General features: G+C 36.0%; 1 protein-coding gene across 2 annotated transcripts; it reads right to left on the bottom strand.

Annotated features, from left to right (window-relative positions):
• Window positions 1–732: 732 nt before the first annotated feature.
• Window positions 733–17,811, bottom strand: LOC131668649 (aquaporin AQPcic-like). Of its 2 annotated transcripts, none has more exons than XM_058942999.1 (7): window positions 17,738–17,811; window positions 17,421–17,518; window positions 16,164–16,314; window positions 3,750–3,925; window positions 3,440–3,583; window positions 2,880–3,323; window positions 733–1,503 (listed from the first exon to the last, which is right to left on the bottom strand). In XM_058942999.1, the coding sequence occupies exons 3-6, from the start codon at window positions 16,300–16,302 to the stop codon at window positions 2,895–2,897; spliced, it is 888 nt and encodes a 295-aa protein (XP_058798982.1). In that variant the 5' UTR covers window positions 16,303–16,314; window positions 17,421–17,518; window positions 17,738–17,811; the 3' UTR covers window positions 733–1,503; window positions 2,880–2,894. The 2 variants fall into 2 exon arrangements, with proteins under 2 accessions (XP_058798982.1, XP_058798983.1); XM_058943000.1 differs by lacking the exon at window positions 17,738–17,811 and adding an exon at window positions 17,619–17,694.
• Between the last annotated feature and the right edge of the window lie 1,939 nt (window positions 17,812–19,750).

Raw genomic sequence — 19,750 nt, 5'->3', positions numbered from 1 at the left:
GTTGCCAACTTTTATTCTACCGTAATAATACCATACACCAATGGAACACACTTTTTTTCACCAGTTTGCCTTGTTTTGGTTCATGTGTTACTAAGCGGTTTCACGATTAACTTTGTTACACTTTTTGCATGCAGCTAAAAAGAATTAAGTTAACAGTAAAATGTAGTTGAAATAATAAAAAAAACAATTGTTAACATTTTTGTTTGAAAGTATATGTTTTTATTTCATATAAAGTTACATTAATAAACATAAACGATAATAAAATTATTCAACTAAAAATACTTTCATCCAGTATAAAAATATCTGAGGCGGGATAAATTTCGATAAATTTCCTTAATTTCAAACTGCAATTAATACTGATATCGTAATAAAGTCATTTTGTTACATTTTTTCAAAAATATTGTTCATATTGATATCAAAATTCAACTTTTGTTTTGATATTTTTTATAAAATCTATCTTTAGTTGCATCGCACAAACAATAATATAAGTATATAAAAGTTTACTTATAAAATTAAAATTTTAGCCGAATGGTCTATTTAAAAGACTTTTAAATTAATTATAATTTCAGTTGAATTATAGTCTAAGATTCCTTAATAAATAATTTGCTGTCATAAATTTTAATCGTAATATTGATTGATTAAATGAAACTGTTCGAAAATAATCTACAATACTGTAGTATACTAAAAATTCATGCACCATGATGCTATTTATGTAAAGAAATAATTATGCATAATAATAAAATTAAAAAATATTAATCTATAGTACCTATAATCGAATGATTTAAAACTATGTACATCGTTTTTTACTATGCTTTTTTTTAATAGAAATTCACGTTTTCTTTGATGGTAATAATTAGTTTATCTTTCTAATTTTTAATAGTAAATAAATATTGATTAACATTTTACTGATGAATAATTTTCTAACCAAATAAACAATAACCTTAAAAATAAATCATTTTTATGGAACCGACAATTACAAGAAGCACTTATACTAAAATGACATTTTCCGCTTTTTGTTTGAGTTTATATTTTTTTTATCTAACATGAAAATCACAGACTCATAAATAATTTTGACAAGCAAACAATCCTGATTATTAAAATCGATATGCGAGATTAAATAATAATGTCGCCAATTCTAAAATTATCTTATAAGCTTAGTTAAAAAGATATATTGTATAGTCAAAAGCTAAATAAAACAGGTTTCCTTCCGGTTGACGTCTGCCAACTTTCCTCGAAAATATTTTCAACGCCCAGCCTTGCACACATCCACAACTTGTTTTCTTTTCTTCTTCTATATTCCTATTTTCTCATGCAGTGGCTAAAAGAAGACTGTCAGCATTCAGCGTTTAGTGGATCTCGACGTATAGATCATTGATTCTATTAAATTTTTTCTCTTTGAATGAGTTCAGTTTTTCGTATGCCCGACAGATAACAAACGTTGTATTTTGCTTTCAAACTTTTTTTATCTGACTAATAGTAGATAGGTTCCTTGACCTGACGGATCTGTAAGCGTAATAAAATATCTAATAAATTTTCATTAATTTATCTATTTTATGTTATAATGCAGACTATACATTAAACAAACGGATGTAAATAAAAAATAAGTGACACCAGTTATCAGTCTCATATAGAGTTTAGGGTTATTAGATGAATATAAAATCAACTATCGCACTAATATTATAATTATATTATAATATTTAATTATGAATAATAACTATGTGAGTTACTATAAATAAATAACAGTCTAAGTTTGAGCGGAAAAGTCCATACCAACTAAAAATTGAACATTAAAATGGAATAATTTTAGTTGATTAAAAAAAAGTAACTGAATAGATCCAATTTTTTGAACAACAAAATATCAATATAGATTGTGCATACAGTATCGTTATATTGAATCATTTAAAAAATTAAAGATAAATAAATGCTAAAACAAAGTTGGAACTTTGCCAATCGGCCAAATTACAAAAATTGCAACGTAGCTGTCATATAAACCTCAATTTTCGAGTAATTAAAAGATGTTATTAGCGTTAAGTTTTGTCGTTAGATACTTACACTTTTCATTGTATAAGAAAAAATCGTAAGTGCGATTATAATGTAAGTCGCTATAAAGGTATTTTTAGTTAATTTAGTAACATAGGTATAGAACAAATCACCAAAAAATAAGCAATTAGCGCAGTCATTATCACTGACAAAACAATTGATAGATATATGTTAAACGAATCATTCACATAATTATTAACGTTTCTAAAACTTAAGAATAGTATACTTAAAATACTCTCTAAGCTTCTTGAAAAATCCCCCAAAAAAAGTCTAGCTGATAGAGTAAAACGACAACTACTTAAAGTTGCGACTTAAAGGAAAAGTCAAAGCAAGAGTACACTCGGACAGGAGAGCGACTCGAAAAACTAAAAATGGCTTGCAAGTGCATCTCAGGGAACTCGTTAAAAGTAGTGAGAGCTCTTTCTCACTCTCTCTCCCCCTCTTTCCCCAACTCAGACGTTGGTCAAAGGCAGCTAAGGCTAATCAAACCTCCTAGGAGCGAAGTACACAAAGTGGACGCAACTACAAGTTCACTCGTCTATGCAGACGGCAAACCTGCTGGTCTTGCTGAGATAGAGATTCCCCCCGCAAGAGTTCGGCAGGGAAGGGGCTGACCACCGGTAACGGATTTCGATGCATCGGTTTGGAAAAGCTTTGAACGATATCGAGAGCGAAAAGAATGGTTTAGATGATTTCGTAGGAGAAAGCTGTTGGATCTGTATGAATTTTATGATTCGACTTTAACGAATTTAATTTTTGTTTGCTAATTTTACGATAAAGTTTCAAGGGAAACCGTTCAATGCAATCAATCCACTACAAAAAACTGTTTTAATGCTCACCTGATATTCACAAATTTACACGCCATTCTCAGGTGTGATAGTAATCTCCTGCTTGCTTTTCTGAATGAACGTAGTTTTGTACAGCAGCGAGCCAAGCAAGGCGCCGGCAAACGGACCAAACCAGAAGATCCAGTGGTCGGTCCACTGATTGTTGAATAAAGCCGGTCCAAAGGATCTCGCAGGGTTCATGCTGCAGCCAGTGTAGGGCGCAAAGCCGAAGCAAAGCCCAGCAACGGCCAAGCCAAACTTAATGGCCGTGGAGTCGGTGTTGCGGGAGTTGCGTATGTCGCCGACCGCGCACGACATAAACACAAGCACTGCGGTGGCAAGTACCTCGGCCAGAAAGCCTTGCAATAACGACACCTTCGAATGCAGCATTGTTACGCAGAAATTCGAGGCGGTCAATGGGTCGCCGCCGTGCAGGTAGTCGGATGGGGTGATCAACTGAAGCGAGCACAGAGAATATTGTTAAAAATGTCCGAACGATCATTTACTCAACGACGATTATTATTAAGAGCTTCTACGTAATGGAACAACGTAAATTGTTACATGAGCTATACCTTGAGTAAGCCGTATCCTACGATTCCGCCAGCTGTCTGGCCCATGAAGTAAACTAGAGCGGATAGTAAGGATTGTTGTCCGCAAACGACTGCTCCCACCGTAATCACTGGATTTATGTGTGCGCCGCTAATGTGAGCCACACACTGCAAAGGTAAATCATGGAATTATGTTAGTAGAGCTATGCATAATGCGCTGCGCACCTCTTGTCACTTTGGAATGTCGCGGTTGTTTTATTTCATTTGGGCGATAGAGAGGCTTGCTTATGGCAGGTATTTTTAAAATATTACGTAGAAAACATTGAATTTGTACCGTGATTGCGATGACGACAGCGAAACCAAAGCTGAGACACATTTGAAGATAAGACGGTACGTTTCCCAAACTGCCGACGCATCCTAAGCAACCCAGAAACACCAATATCGCTGTGCCAATCATTTCGGCAACGCCTTTTTTAATCCACTCCACTGCTGAGCCATCTGGTTTGGTCCCTGAAACATAAATCGATTATTCAATTTTTAATATACTTCCTCTCGAAAAATTCACCTCAAAGGGTACACGCTGTTTGTATTCCTTTTTCTATCGCTTTTCGAACATTTAGTCGATGCTTTCATCCGCTCTCAAAATATATGCGCATAACTTGCGCGTCTCAAATAACATCAATGCAAAACATTTTCATTCGACGATACAATTTCGCTTAATATTTTCAATCCAGTTCTGACCTCGATTCCCTAAAAACAGCGTTACCATTTTCGCTCGAATTCGCAATACAAAATTAAACGCAAAAGATTTGCAGTGACGTGTTTGAAATAAAACGTTTCGCAATGCCAAAAGTCCATTAGCCATGTTAACGAAGACAAACAACGAAACAGCTAACTCATTCCAAAGAGGCCGAAATGTCAAAAGTTTGGCGAATCGGATGGAATTTGTCAAGGCAACAAAAAGTAAGCTCAAAGAGCAGTAAATCCTCGAGCTCGCTGCGAGAGCACAGAACGACGCTCAACAAGCTGGGGCATGATTGCGCTGCTCCGCGTACTTTTCGCAGTCTCGCAGCGTCGGCTGAAAATTTATGAATCGAAAATACGGAGACACTCGCGCGGGCAATCATATGAATGCGGAAATTAACATTTCCGTTGCTGCAAGCTTGACTGTCCTGGCGCTACACTTGGACCCGGGCGTCACTCAAATTAGCGTTTCATTTTCAATTTTTCATGCGACATTAGCTTCGCGATCGGGATAAGAAACGGAAAAGGAGATGCTCGCAAACGAAACTAGACAGCAGCGGGGAGCTGCACTACTTTATTCATAACTGCGGCGGGGCAGGATGGGAGAGCAAAAATAGGTTAAACTCCCGAACGAAACAGCTTTTCCAGGCTGCAAATCGAGCGGCTGCAGATGTTTCGCATGCATAATGCAGCGAGATGACGAGGCAGGGGGGGGGGGGGGGGGGGGGGTTGCTGCAAACAGAAAACTTGGTGGCAAAAGTTGGTCGCGAACGCGATTCCTCGCAGTGCAGTTGGAAAGCGAGCGAGCGAGAGAGTAGCAGCGCCGAATTCGATTATCGACGCCCGACGCGACGCGGGTCAGGCCGTCGCGGCTGAATTTACATGAAAGCTCGGCTTATGCAGATCGCCGGCAGTCGTGTGGGGTCGATGCTTCGCGAGCAAAAACAGAAAAAATGAGAGAGAGAAGCCAATTAATCGGACGGTTACATGTGTGCTCACATGAAACGTTGTGCCCCGTGCGCTTTTCAATTGTATTTCTATTTTTATGCGATACCAGTTTCTTTTTCAAAATTTATTTTATAAGCCGCTGCCGCTTGACAAATTATGCATTGCTTAGTTTTGAATACTCTTTTAGAGCCAATGGGTACTTGCTAGGTTTTCTTGTTTAACCCAGTTTGGTCCAAGGAATTTATATGGACTTATCATGTAGCCGCAATACATTTGAATAATGCAAGTTTTATAAGACTTGTCAAGAAGTCTTGAAATTTAAGTCGTTTTAGGAAGGAAGTTCAAATTGATGTTCACGAAAGGTCCTTTACTTCTTTCACTTGAACATTGCCTTTGGAGAGGTTCATTATTCAAACTTAAGATGAGACAAATTTACGATCAAACGTTTTGGCGATGTGCTTTTAAATTCGTTTCAATGTCTTCGTTTTTTATAAAACAATTTTTTTCCTAATGCATATACTATCATAGATGAAAAAAAAATATCAAATATTATGATATGTTTTTTGCGTCATGTATAAGCATATTCCCACGTTATAACTGAGAAAGCGGAAAGAAAGAAGCGGCTTATGTAATCGACTCGAAGAAGCGCGAAATGACGGGACGACGTTGCCGCCCGCCGGAATATCGGATATCATTTGCATTTGGATTAGCCTTGACTTCAAACGAAATTTATGCGCGCTCTGAGCGCGGCTGCGAGAGAGAAAGGCGCGTGTGTTTCGCCCTTGGTTTTCGAGCTGTGAAAATTGAGCGAAGAGCCTTTGACACGAGGCTTCGCGCGACGTTGGAGCGCAATTATTTTGCGCCCGTCTTTTATGTGGACTCGATGAAATTTGCGGTTTCCATCGACATCTTTCTTTCTAAGAGAGTCCGTGACGTATTTGAATGCTTTGACGCAAAGTATCACTGTCTCGCTGATACGTTCGTGAATTATTTATTCCGGTAAGAATGCAATATTTTTAAGTCGAACGATCGCTTGGAAAGTTTGCGACGTTATTTTTGGAGCAAGCGAGCTACTCCTCTCGTTGTTTTTCACGACCGAGTACAAAATTAATCTAAGTTCAAGTCGCTGATAAATATTCATTAAATATTACAAATTGATAGAGTATTTTCGCGAACCGGGGAACAAAGTGTAACCTTATATACGCTGCCGAGCGTTACATACATTCCTGCTGGCTGCGCGTCGCTTCTAATTCAACTTGATTTTCTGTCGCAAGCTTCACGGCCAACCCTAGCGTACAAATTTATCCGGGCGTAATCTCGACAACTTGAATTTCAAATTTCGCCTTGGTCAGACTATCCTAAATTCCCCGAATTTTCCGCTGCAGAAGCGCGTTCGCGCACACATTGGCAGGGATGGCTTTAACCGGCGTAAATTCGCGCAATTCATTTGAAAATCTTATAAACTCGCCTGGTCATCACGATGCGACTGGAAAAGCATTACGAATCCTTCCGGATTCCAGCAACGACAAATAGGTGCCAAGAAATTTCGGATAATTAGTGCACTATTTGATGCGCGTATATCAAAGTTAATCACATTTCTGTAGTGCCTAAGGACAGCCAACGTGCTTTATAAAGAAAAACTCTTGCAAGTCATTAAAGTAAGGAAGAGAAGAAGAAAAGAAAAAGGCCAAACAAGCAAGTCTGTCTGAAAAGTTGGCAATGAGAGAGAGAGAGAGAGAGAGCCGGAGAAAAGGCGGAGCGCAGAGAGTATGATCAAGAGTTCTCGCGGCTAGCTGGCGATGAAATATGCAGACATAATGGGTCGGAGGAGGTTGGCTCTGGCACTGGCAAGGATACACTCTTCGCGCTCCGGGACAAAAGCCCAGGCAATTTTTCATCCGTATACATATATACGCTACCACCGCGTCGCGTGTGCAGATGAGCTTCGCCAAAGTCTACGCGATTTAATTTACGGGAGGGCCCGGCGACTACGACGAGCTGCGGGATTCACATTATGCGCCGTGTCCGCTCTAAAGCTACCAGTTTTGCCGTAGCATTCGTTGAAACTAGAACTTATTAGCTGCGCAGATTAAACCGAATGATTTCGTTTGAGGAAGTCGATTATTTTCTCGATTTATAAAAGTTAGTTTTGTAAATTGATTGAACATTGGAGCTTCAACGCTGCGATACTTGAGCGATCATTTCGAATGCGAGTCTCTAAAGAATATTCCACGAAGTTTCCGAGCGTTTACAATTGAATAAACATTACAAGTTATTCCGGATTGACGATAGCGGAAGAAAGGTAAACGCTCTCAACGTCACGGTATATTTTTTTTTTAGAATAAATACTAGCCTGGAAACTGGATTTTCTATCAGATTCCAGAGAAGTTTCGCCAAGAGTTGGCAAATACGTTAAAGCAATTTAAAAACATCATACATCAAACGAGACTTTTTCGATTTCCGCAGTGAATTCAATGTAATTGTATGTAAGGTTTCCGAACTTATTTACACCGTCTTTGTCGAAGTAATAGAGGTAGCTTTCAATGCATTTTAACCGATTACTTTTTGAATATTTTCATATGTCAATTAAATACCTGCCATTATTTGATAGCAATGGAAAAACAAATTCGTCGGCAATTTTTCCATATCACACTCAGAGAATACAAACATTTCTTTTACTTATTCGTGCTAACAAGAAAATCAAACCGAGTGGAGCTCCATTGACATAGAATCCGCGCGCTTGACGAGTAAAGAATGCAAAAAGAGCGGTAGGTATAACCATTGTTGATTTTTTTTCCGTACGTTGAAAAATAATCGCCCACGCCTCTCTCTCTCTCTCTCTCTCTCTCTCTCTCTCTCTCTCTCTCTCTCTCTCTCTCTCTCTCTCTCTCTCTGAGAATGAGTCGCGCGGGCGCGTCAACTAGAGAACGCTGCGATTTTTAAATTTCTCTATATCGATTGTCTCGTGAAACGGAGTGCCGCTTTTCCTCGCTGAATAATTGGATTCGTTAACAGTGGTGCGACACTCAAGATCCGCGTTTTTTTCTTCGATAGATCGGTTTTTTCTTTTTTTTTTAACAAGGTTAGCGGGGACTCGAACCAGCACAAGTGGTTAAAATTCAGATTTTATGTGTAATTAGTAGGCTCGTCTGATCGATTTTTTGCAAGTTCATAAACTAGAGCATACGATAATTTGCAATACGCGTAAGCTCGTTTGAAAATAGAGCATAATGCCAAACAATGACTCGCTCTCCGTTAATTTATGCGGCTTAGCGCTTATATAATAAGTCAAGCGTGCAGGATCCACCGTCTTTTAATTAGATGCATCGTTAAGCCTACATGATATCCGTAACGTTTAGCATTTTTTGTTCTCCTTATCTACGAGCGTTTACGCCACGCGACCAAAATAGAACAATAATTAAAAGCTCGTTTGAATCTCGCGCAGGCGCGCACGCGGCTATTGCGGATCGTTGGATAATTATTGCACCTGATCATTTCCGAGTTCGCGTAGCATGCGCATAATTACGAAGTCAAGTCAGCGGCGCGTCGATTTCTCGGCCAAGCGAGATAAGTCGCAGCGCTCGATGCTAATGCCTTGGTTATTCGCGGACGGGGCGAATTTTTCTTTAATCGCGACCGACGACACTCGCCGCGCCGTCCGCGATTGCACGATGTCTAATCTACCGACGTGTATGCACGGCGAAGGGGTCGACGCGATGCCAAATCGATCAAGCGGAAACGCAGGCGATAACAATATTTGCCCGCTGTAAAGCTTCAAACGCGAGTCGAGCATTCGACTGTCAAAGACGAGTGAGTTCCGCATTAGCTGTGGATGCGTATACAAGTTCCCGAACTTTAAACGCGCGCCACTTGGGCAAGGGGCTACGACGCTATCTGTTCTAGACTAATTAAAAGTAAAGCGCAAGCGATCCTGCATAATTGCCGCGAAAGTAACATCTAATTACCGACGGCTTCGGGAGACACGCGGAGCGGCCTTAATTACTATCGCGATCGGCTCAAAACAAAAGTGTATACTCAGCTGACCAAGTTAATTCATTCACCCTCTTACCGTTTTATTCAAACTCGCAAGCAGTCTTACGCAAACTTCCGACAGGATTAGCGACAAGAACTTTGTTATTTACACTTTTGAGGTTTTCTCCTAGGATTTACGGGTTACTTATAATTTAGATAGCGATTACTCGCTGAGCATTGACAAATAATTGAATTTTAAGAATACAATAATTTAAATAGATAGTAGTTTTATTGGTTTATAAAAAAATACATTGCCAGATTACGCGCAATAAAATGTTGGTCAGAACGACATCTGACATCTCGTACAGTCAACGTAAAATATATGACTTGTTTGCAATTAGAATGAAACACACGGCGAGTGAAAACGGCTGACTGCTCTATCGACCAAGGCAAAAGTAGTGTTCTACTCTAATAAAACCGATTCGATGCAACAGGTGGTATCAAATAGACGATTGATCAAATAATTTTTTCTAGCTATTGAATAATATAACTTGTAATTAATTCGGCTGTTTGCGTCGTTTCAATATATTTTCAACTGCTATTTTATATACTAAATAGTATATATTTTTATATTATAATGATATGACATATCTTTTAACGTCAGCAGTATAAATATGAACTCATAATTATGAATTATTAAAAAAAAGGAATTTTATATTTTTGCAATATAATTGAAATGTAGTTAACAAAAGTGAACGAGGAAATAATCGGATAAATTGAAATTAAAACGAAAAGTATGCTTATCAAAATTCTGTTTAATTAAGCGAATGCCACTTCTTTCTCTTATAATGTCTGCATAATATTTATTAAAAGGACTTATCAGTGAATAATTAAATCATCGCTTAAATTATGAAACAGACTCATTATTTGACTTCGGTACTCTTAATATTTTGTATCCTCGACCTTTCAAAATGTCTGGTAACCATTTTTGACCGAATTCCGTAACTAAAGAGTTTCGGTAATTATTAATTTGAATTAGTGATGATTATTTGAATTCATGCGTTCAATACTGAAAATTATTTTCTTGTTTGCCAATTTATAACTAGTAACTTTGTCGCTCTGCGCGATATACATTTCTACTGCATTACAGAGAATTCTTAGCTGAATGGCAAAACCGTAAACTATAAAGATTCATTCGACATTGAACCAGTCGAAACTATCAAAATCATAGCGATGAAAATAAATCGACAGAGACCAAATTATTAGATACCGAGTAGAAGTTTGCAGAAGCCGATTACGATCCACGGCTAAAGTATGTCCATGAACCTGGAAATGGGAAATTTGAACCGATAAGAGTACGACATATTTTTAGATGAACCGCCAATGGACCTGATGAGTCCACAAATTATCATAAACTACGAGTTTATAGACATGATGAAAATATCAGTAACCAATTAAAAAGAGGTGAAAAAAAGAATGTTATTGTTAGTAATGATGTCGATTTGGTAGAACAAACGAGCAACCTAATAGAATGAAATTTTTGATTCTTAAATTGATTTTAATAAATGGCATAATAATTAATGAATTTTATGAGCCTTGCATTAAAAACATTCAATAAGAGAATACACGTTTATTAAATCATAATATAATTCGCATTTATACACAAATTTTCTTAGAAATTCTAAATCTTATTTTGTAATTTCAAATTTTCAAAGTTCATTTTTAAACAAAATTTCAATTTCTTTGGAAAATTCTATGACATCGATAAAGAAAAAAAATAAAGAAAACCGGAAAGGGTAACTCTCGCGTAATTGGTATTTACACTTTTGGTTCTGTGAATGTAATATCGCATTTCTCACAAGTCTAGCATCTCTATCTCATCCATGGTGTAAGATATACGTATACTAGCATGCGTAACCCAAGTTTCTATAGTAAATTTGCATTGTATTGCCACGTTGCTGGAGAGACAGAGAAGAGGGGGAGAGAGAGAGAGAGAGAGAGAGAGAGGGAGAGAGAGAGAGAGAGAAGAAAAAAGGGTCTGAGTTATTGCAGGACCGCTATACTCCACCGCTGCTCCACTTTCCCAGAGAATAGCAATAGCACGCTAAGGTGCGTATTGCACAATGCAATCAAACTGTGAACTATATGCCTTTCCTCGCTTGAGATGCTGCCGCGTTCCTTTCAATTTTTCCCCTCCATACGTCCCGTACGTTACCATTTGTCATTCATTGCATCGCAAATGAAGATGCACGATTTTTGTCCATTATTGTTTTCGAATTGGTAATGCCTATCGTGCAACCGTTTGACTTATTATACCGGTACTGCATTGATTTTGCAGGAATGATGGGAATGAGGTCTGATCGATGAAAGGTGTACACGCATCACTACGAACCTTCGATGTTTGCGTATTTATAAGTGTCAGACTATTTTAGCTTAAGGTTTTTATCTCTTGAATGCAACCATTTCTCTCGATAATTAAGTGTTTAGTAAGCGCATAAGAAAGCGCCTTTACAAGCCTCTCAACAAATTACGTTTCTTCGAGCATTCTGCATCCGCCATAAATTGCCACGTTGCTCAGTTTTCATACATTATTGAGCGTATAAAGACGAAAGTTCTGGGATATTTATCGTTTCCTCAGTCACCATGTGGCGTATTTCAGGCGCGCACGTCAAAGAGAGAACGACGGAAAAGTCGACGGTTGCATATATATGAGCAGCTTACAAGTATGACAGTGGGTCAAGTTCGCGAGAAACTGGTGAATGCCCTCATCGAGAGTTTATGACGTATACGCGCGAATCTCGTGCTTATATGCACAAAGTACGTAATCAAGATGTCTGTTGAGTTTTACGAAAAGTAAACGTAATTAATGGTACTGTTATCGTTCTGTTATTTGAAAATTCGTTGAATATTTAATTGGAATAATGGTGTAGCAAATAAAATTTATTTATAAACGCAGTGACCAGTTGAAATTTGTTAAAAGTATGAAGGCTGGTTAGATATCAGCATACAATGTTAACCGAGCAGAAACCTCAAATAAATTTCGTGCAATTTACAAAGTCTCAACAACTGTTAGTTTTTAAAGCGTTTAAATGACTTCGAACGCAATGGGAAATAAGCCCATTTAGCCTCGACTTAACAATGAAAGCATATTCAAGTGAATCGACAATTTTATGTTTTCGAAGAAATGTGACTCTTTATTTTTCATTTATTTATTTATTTTTTTTATTATTATTTACTTAGTAAAATAATCGAATCATATTGCATTCTAAGTGAAATTACTCTTATACAGCTTGAAATTCTTATTTTGCAATTCAATTTAAGATATTCGTTAAAAGAATACTTCATTTTCTTTTTCAAAGTTCTTGTATTTAAAATTTTGTTAAATTTACGAGTCTTCATAATCATTTATAAAATCAAATGCAGCATTAAAATCTTGAAAAGTTACGATTTTACGCAAGCGAAATTTGCATTTAAATTAAAAAAAAAACAACTGTGGATATAATTTTGGTTGAGAATAAATAAAATATGTTTTCAACGCTATCGCACTTCACTGACCCACGTAGAAAGATGATGCAGAAGAAAGTCGAATCATTAAAGTCTAGTAATTAGAAACCAATAAGAAGCAATAAACTCGCCGATAAGTTATTTGTAAGCCGATCTACGTTACAGCAGTAATTTAATGAACATAAAATTCCAAAACGCACGAAGAAGCTTTCTCAAGCTCTTTGTCAATTAAGGCGGATTGAGATGCTTAACATAAAGTAGCATGCTTTTATTCACAGATTTCTTAATTCAAGCGTGACTGAATAGCTCTTCCCTAGTTTTACCTAAATCAGTTATAATTTCAAGTTAACGGTGTACCTGTATCGTAAATTTCTCTCATCTTCTTTACTCTCTCGCGAAATTTTGACGCACACTCTCTCTATCTCTCTTTCTCCTCCTCTTTCTCTCGCCGATAACAACAACAGCAGCTGTCAAACGCTGCTAGAAATTGATTTCGAAACCGCGAAATGTGCTTTGATGGATATTTCTCTGTTGTGCTGCACTTTCGCTCATTTAAGAGGAAGGATGTTAACGAACTAGGTTAACCATCAAAAATAGCTATGAATGTTGCTCTCGCGTGTTAGATAGATGCGATTGTTAGTGTAAAATGAAGCGAGTAATGTATTATACATAGAATCCAATTAACCATCCGTTAAAGTTTAGAAAAGCATAGAGAAAATAGGAAAAGCTATCTTTATCGCAAGGTATATATGCATCTTAAAAAACCATTTTTCTGGAATGAAATATGTATGATGTGTATTATGATCTACTTACGGAACACTAAATAAATAGAGTTGCTAACTTGCTTTCGTTTCTCTTATGATATATTATATATTGCCTCTGCACACCTCAGTTAACTCAATTTATTTAAGACAAACTGAAATTCTCGATCGAGATACATTTTATAAATATTTATGTAATCGTAGTGATTCCATGTCAATATATTAGGAATTAAAGTCTGATATGGAATCTCCAATCTTATTTTATATCTTGGTTACAATTTTAAGTCGATACAAAAAGATTTAAACAGTTAGCGTAAATATTATATTCAATCCAAACAGTTTTGATCTGGTTAAAAAATAATAATAAAACATCAAATGATTTTCAGAAATATGGAAGTATATTATTAGAAAAAATATACGAATAATTACTTAACGCATCGAAGAGAATCAATGATCGTGGGAAATCACGGTATATATCTACTACGGTAAAAGTAGACCGTAATGATCAGTACAAGTGGCTTTATTGTATTGAAAGACCAATTTGAATTAATAAGATACTACTCAATTAGTTGCACATTTCAGCAGTCACCACTATTATAACCGTAGAATACGCACGATGCTATGCAATTTATTATTTGGAGAATGAACTCTACGGCAATTGCGGTGAAACCATTTCCCAATCAGTTATTTTACGCGCAGCTCTCATTGAAGTTATGCATCCTATCTACACGGAATCCGGCGGCAATTGAAAACAATTGACATTTATCGCAAACTGCTTATTGTGTACGAAACGATCCCCGCGTCTAGTTAGTTTTCATTTAATTTCATCGCGTCCTTGAAAATTTATGTGTCATTAAAACCTTTGCAAAAGCAATATACGACTATCGCATTTCGCACGCATTTTGCCTAATCTATTGCACAGCCGATCGTGCGCTCGAGCACGTGGCAGATATTCAATTGAGTCAATTGTCAATTCTATTTTTAACGATACTTCGTACAACAACCAATTTATCTGCTTTTGTTTTTCTCTCTCATGCTTTCTTCCGCTTTGCTCACTATGTATCGTCATATCGTTTTTTATTGATTAACACACGCAGAAGAAAAGTCGTGAGAAAATTTGACTGACGGTTGTACAAATCATTTGTTAACGTGATTGCGGAATTGGCTCGGGCGCTCGTAAATTTCAGGCAGAATAGCACCGTGAAACTTGCGGGCACGTTTCGAGTTAGGAAACGGTTCCTTTTTACAATCACGAAAATGCGAATAAGAAACACGATTTGTACCAATTCTACTGTAATTACCTGTTGCGCCACTTCGCACTTGTGTTCGATTCAAACAACTGGTTTCTTAATATCAGCTGGCAATTTAAAACTTTCGCATAAAATGAATTATTCATCGTTGAATGTAATGACATTTGTATTTTTAAATGAACAGTCATTAAATGATTTCTACAATGACATTACACATATGTAGCATCATCAAAGCAATTAACGAAGGTTTTTGATATTCAACTATCTAGATATAATTGAAAAGACTAAGTGGTTGGTGTATACGCGTGCATCATTGCCAGACACGTCTGTCTCGTGCACTTTCTTTTTCGCAGAGAAATGGCCGGAACGATCGCGAACGCTCTGAGAGTCTAAGCTGCCTCAAGAACGGCCAATTTCTTTCATAGAAATTTTTTTTCTACGTCAGTCTCTTTCTATTTTCCACTCCCTCGCTCTAATTTGCAAGTACTCACGAGCGACACTTTCCAAAACTCGTTTAACGACTGTTTTTGTGATCACTAGATCGGTTCGTTCATTGTTCATTGTTTGCTCGTGTATTTCCTCGTGGTCTAGAATTACGGTGTATCTGGTCTATAAAATTCACTTGTTAGAAAGCGCAAATCTCTTTATTTTTGTATTCTTCGCGTGAAAATTGATTGCTTTATTAACAGTACCGGATCAATAAGCATGGATGATTTTATTACAATTAAAATTGCGTTTTTATTTTATATTTTTTTTATAATTAGAACTTGATTAGAAAAATACTAGTACTCGACGGCATCGGAACAGAACTGAATTTTTGTATTTAAAAATAATATTGTGCAATATGAAAAGTCTCAATTCTCATTTTCATTGAGTAAATGACATGCATTAAATTATTATTTTCCATAACATATTGATAATGTTGGATACATTTTTTCACATTGCGATTAGATCGCAAGTTTTTTATATTTCATCCAGAGCATTCCTTCATATCTTTTTAATTGTAATATAAAATGTAATACAATTATATAAAGCAATAACTAAAATCGATTATTAAATCAGTGAAAAAACAGTGAACCAATGAATTTTTGAAGTTGATGGCTGAGCTCCCTAAACGAAAGAATCTAATTACGTTGCATTTAAAAATAATATGCTATGCCAAACTATTAAGAGATTTTCACCAATGTAAGTGCAAAGATTAATGATACCTGTTATGAGTGTTGAAAGCTTCTTCAATTTTCTGTCAGCACTTGAACTCTTTATGATAACTCGAAAATCATAATTTTCCAAAGCAAGCGTAAACCCGATGAAAATATAGCACAGTTTCCTAACTTTCCGTAAAATATCTCATGAATATATCTTTTTCTTTTTCGTATCATAAACTTTCACATTATGAATAAGAACCAAATCAAATAATAACTTTTATATGAAGTCCAAAGCTTATTGCTGAAATAAGCTCTCATATTAGGTATCAATCGAAATGAATTGTTAATAATTCGTGTATCAACTGGCGGATTAGGTGAGGCATTGACAAAAAGAAGATATATGTAGAACTTGCCAATTACTTACATGGTACGCGAAGTTTTTCCTTGGCGCTCATGATGCGGTTGGCAGTGGTTGAAGTCAGTCCGTTACTCTTTGTCTTGCCGACGTTGTTGTCCGTAAGACTCGGTGGCGATATTATTGATATACCGCCTCCCTGCTCCATTTTTATTGCTATCTGTTATCAATTCGTTTGCGATTAAATAATTGGTTTATCGACAAATTTTTGTATGTTGAGTTACATCTATTTCGTGCGTACTTTTTATTCTACTGTGATTAATGAGCCAATGTCCAAATTGAGATTTACAATATCTGTTTACAGTACAAATATTTTATCGCTCTATGATGAATTTTCAACTTTCTATATGGTTGACACTACAAGAGTCAACGTTCAATGTGAAAAAAAAGTTGACAGAAGTATTCCAGCCGTATCCACATTTGATAAGGATAATTATTCATTGCTAGAGTATAAATAGATTCTTATGACATCACATGCTCCAATTGCGGTACGCATGTACAATACTTATTACATTACTGATAATCATTAGAACTTTAATTAGATTTTCATTTTATAAAAAAATCATGTTTTTCTTTATTTTAATGATCATTTTTTAAAATATTTTCAGTTATATCAACTTGTCAAAATAAATCTGATTTTAATAGTGTCTTTATTAACTAATTTATAAATGTCTCTTATTGTAAACTTAAAAGAAACAGTGTAAATGTCATTAACACGATTTTTTATTACATTAGTGAGGCGAATTTATTACTATGATATACAAATAATTCATTCAAAAGCTTATCTAAAAGATAATATAAGCTTTCTATAATGTCACAGTTCTATCTACATGAAAAAATTAATTTTTGATTTGAGGAAAATGCTTGGAAATAACTTTTTAGAAAAACAAATTGTTCGCTCAATTGCTAGTCAGCACGAAAACCCGCGCGCAATCAAAAGCATTTTAAGGTCACGCATGATTTTTCAGCAATTCATCATCATAAAATGCAAGGTAGCCAAGATAACGGAAATAAAAGTCCAAATATGAATTTGACGTACGCAACACGAGAAAACACAAGCAAACGATTAGAGCTTTTATGAGAGCACTCATACTTTTATTGCATTTAAAAATGATTTATACAACCCCTATATCAGTTCATCTCAATTGAATCGTATCTTTGCTTTGATTAATAACTCGTAAATCAAAGTCACATCTAAATGCTTAACTATAAATTTTCTATCGCATTATAAAAAGCGCTATGTAAAAATATAAGTCGTGTACATACCTGCAAAACACACTTATTCGTTCGAAGGCATTCAAAAGCACTAGCTGTGATAAAACGGTATTCCGTCCAACTGCACTGAAGTCGAACGATAGAATGCACTGAAAAATGAATCCGATTGTACGATGCAAATGACAAGATAAAAGAAACGCAAGACAAGGAAACAGCTATGCATGCGTGCGTGCGTGTCGTCCTGCGTACGTTAGCGTCGCCGGCAAAATATGGTTATATCACTTAGGGATCTGTTTGTATGTATAGAGGTGTAGGTGAATGTGGCGCGTGGACGAAAGGCAGACTGAATCGGTTTGAAACCCGCTCACCTCTATAAGTATACTCGCAGTCGGGGAGAGCCTCTCCACTCTCTGCCAACTTTTGAGCATTCGAATGTGCCACCAGCTTCGTCTTCTTCTTCTGCTTCTTCGTCTACTTCGCACGCGTACAGAAGCGGCGGCACGTGACGTATATGCATTATAGACAACGTACACAACTCGCTGCTGTAGCTGTGTGTGTATGTATACCAACGGGAATACACTTCGCCTTGGAAGTTTGTCAGCAGATCGGCATTTTAGATCTTTCAAGTCGGTTCATACGGAACTATAGCCTTTTGCAGATGTATACTCATTATGTTTTGCAATCACGCGATGTTTCCTTTTTTTAACTGATTCTCTTATCTCTATTTAAGGTTCGTCAGTAAAAGTGATTTAGCTCATGAAACAAAGTTAAACTTTCATTATACAAAGAATACGTATGACAAGTCTAATGGAAAAAGTGCCATTTGCAGCATTCTTGATTCATTCGACGGTAATCTGTAAACTTGTGATTTCTTTATGTTATTTCTTTTCAAATCTACAGTGAATCCTTATTTATATACTAATTTTGACGATATACTTAAACTTTATAAAATTTACTATCTGCAAAAAATCTATTATTAATTATCAACAGTAATATTTATAAAAGATTATATTTTGTTAATCAGATTATCATGTTACCTTACCGTGTTTACTTTCATTGTTCCGTCATGCGAAAGGTACGACTATTGGACGCATAAATCTCAGAAGAAAAATGAGGAAAGCAAGAGAATTTTTTCTTTTGTATTTTATAGAATCTTCGGAACACGGAATATGCCGATAAGGTAAGTCATGATTAATGACACTGATAAATCAATTACTAGTGAAAGGGGTTAAAAAAAGTAACTGAGTAATGTAAAACTATCCATCAATTGCTTTTTTCAAATCTTTCTACACAACTACCAATGTTATTTCTTCTGAAATGGATTCTTAATCTTCCATGACATTAGCATATAAATTTAGCGCATTGCAATTTAACATCCCGACAGAGATGCTTATAAATCCATAGTATTTTCTATGTAGAGTGAATATATAAGAATAGAAATTAATAAAAAAGTCACGTAAAATTTTTAAGTAATTGTATGTTTCGAACCAGATCTTACAATAATAGATAATTTAATATCTTGAAAAGCAATGCAAATAAATAAAAATATAAATCACATTTATATCATAGTTGATGTAACTTTTTTAAATGCTAGTTTCAAAAGCTTGTTAAATAAGAAATATTTTATATCAAAATAATAATAATTTTAAATTTCACTTTCAACCGTAAAAAAGAACGGTATAAAACCGGATTATCATTCCTTTAAATAGTTAATCCTAAGTACGTATTCAGGAAAGTTTTTCAAAAAGATTAATAAATTTTCATCGAACATTGATCTTTAAAAAAAAAAACAATGACATTACATTCGAAAAAGTATTTCCAATAAATATATAAACAAGTGATTTTGAGTTAACAGGTCATTTGCACGAAAGTAGAACAAGATTGGAGCTCCGCGAATAGAATAGTTACTATGATCGGGGTCAAGTCGTCTCGGTCGCGTAGAGCGGCGTGCACCTATTTTGCGCACGCGGCGGCGCCGCAAAAAAAGAAGACGACTAACCGAGAAGTCGCACTCAATTGCGTGCGACTTCTTTTTACGCTTAAATGCCTAATTTGTGACCTCCATGACGATTTAAATTAAATTTCACGCTGAGTCGTTAGATGTGCTTCCTGCTAATAAGACAAAATCGAGCGCACGAAACTTTCTATCGGTTCGTTTCGATGGAAAATCTCGAGAAAAGTAAAGATGAGGTTATTTTTGAGAATTCGCATTACTTTTAAGCGATTAATCTCGATGATTTCTGTTCGACAGGGCACATTATCACCGTTTCATGTTTTCTTTGGTTGGAGACGTTCAAGTATTTTTAAGATTGCTCTAGATTAGACTATGTTTTTCTATTGCCAATCCATATCATTATAAGTAATAAATGATTCTTTATCAA

The sequence above is a fragment of the Phymastichus coffea genome, unplaced genomic scaffold (genome assembly GCF_024137745.1).
Source record: "Phymastichus coffea isolate CEN01 unplaced genomic scaffold, Cenicafe_Pcof_1.1 PCOF00082, whole genome shotgun sequence".
NCBI classification, from domain to species: Eukaryota; Metazoa; Arthropoda; class Insecta; order Hymenoptera; family Eulophidae; genus Phymastichus; species Phymastichus coffea.
This window is presented reverse-complemented; position numbering and strand designations above follow the sequence as displayed.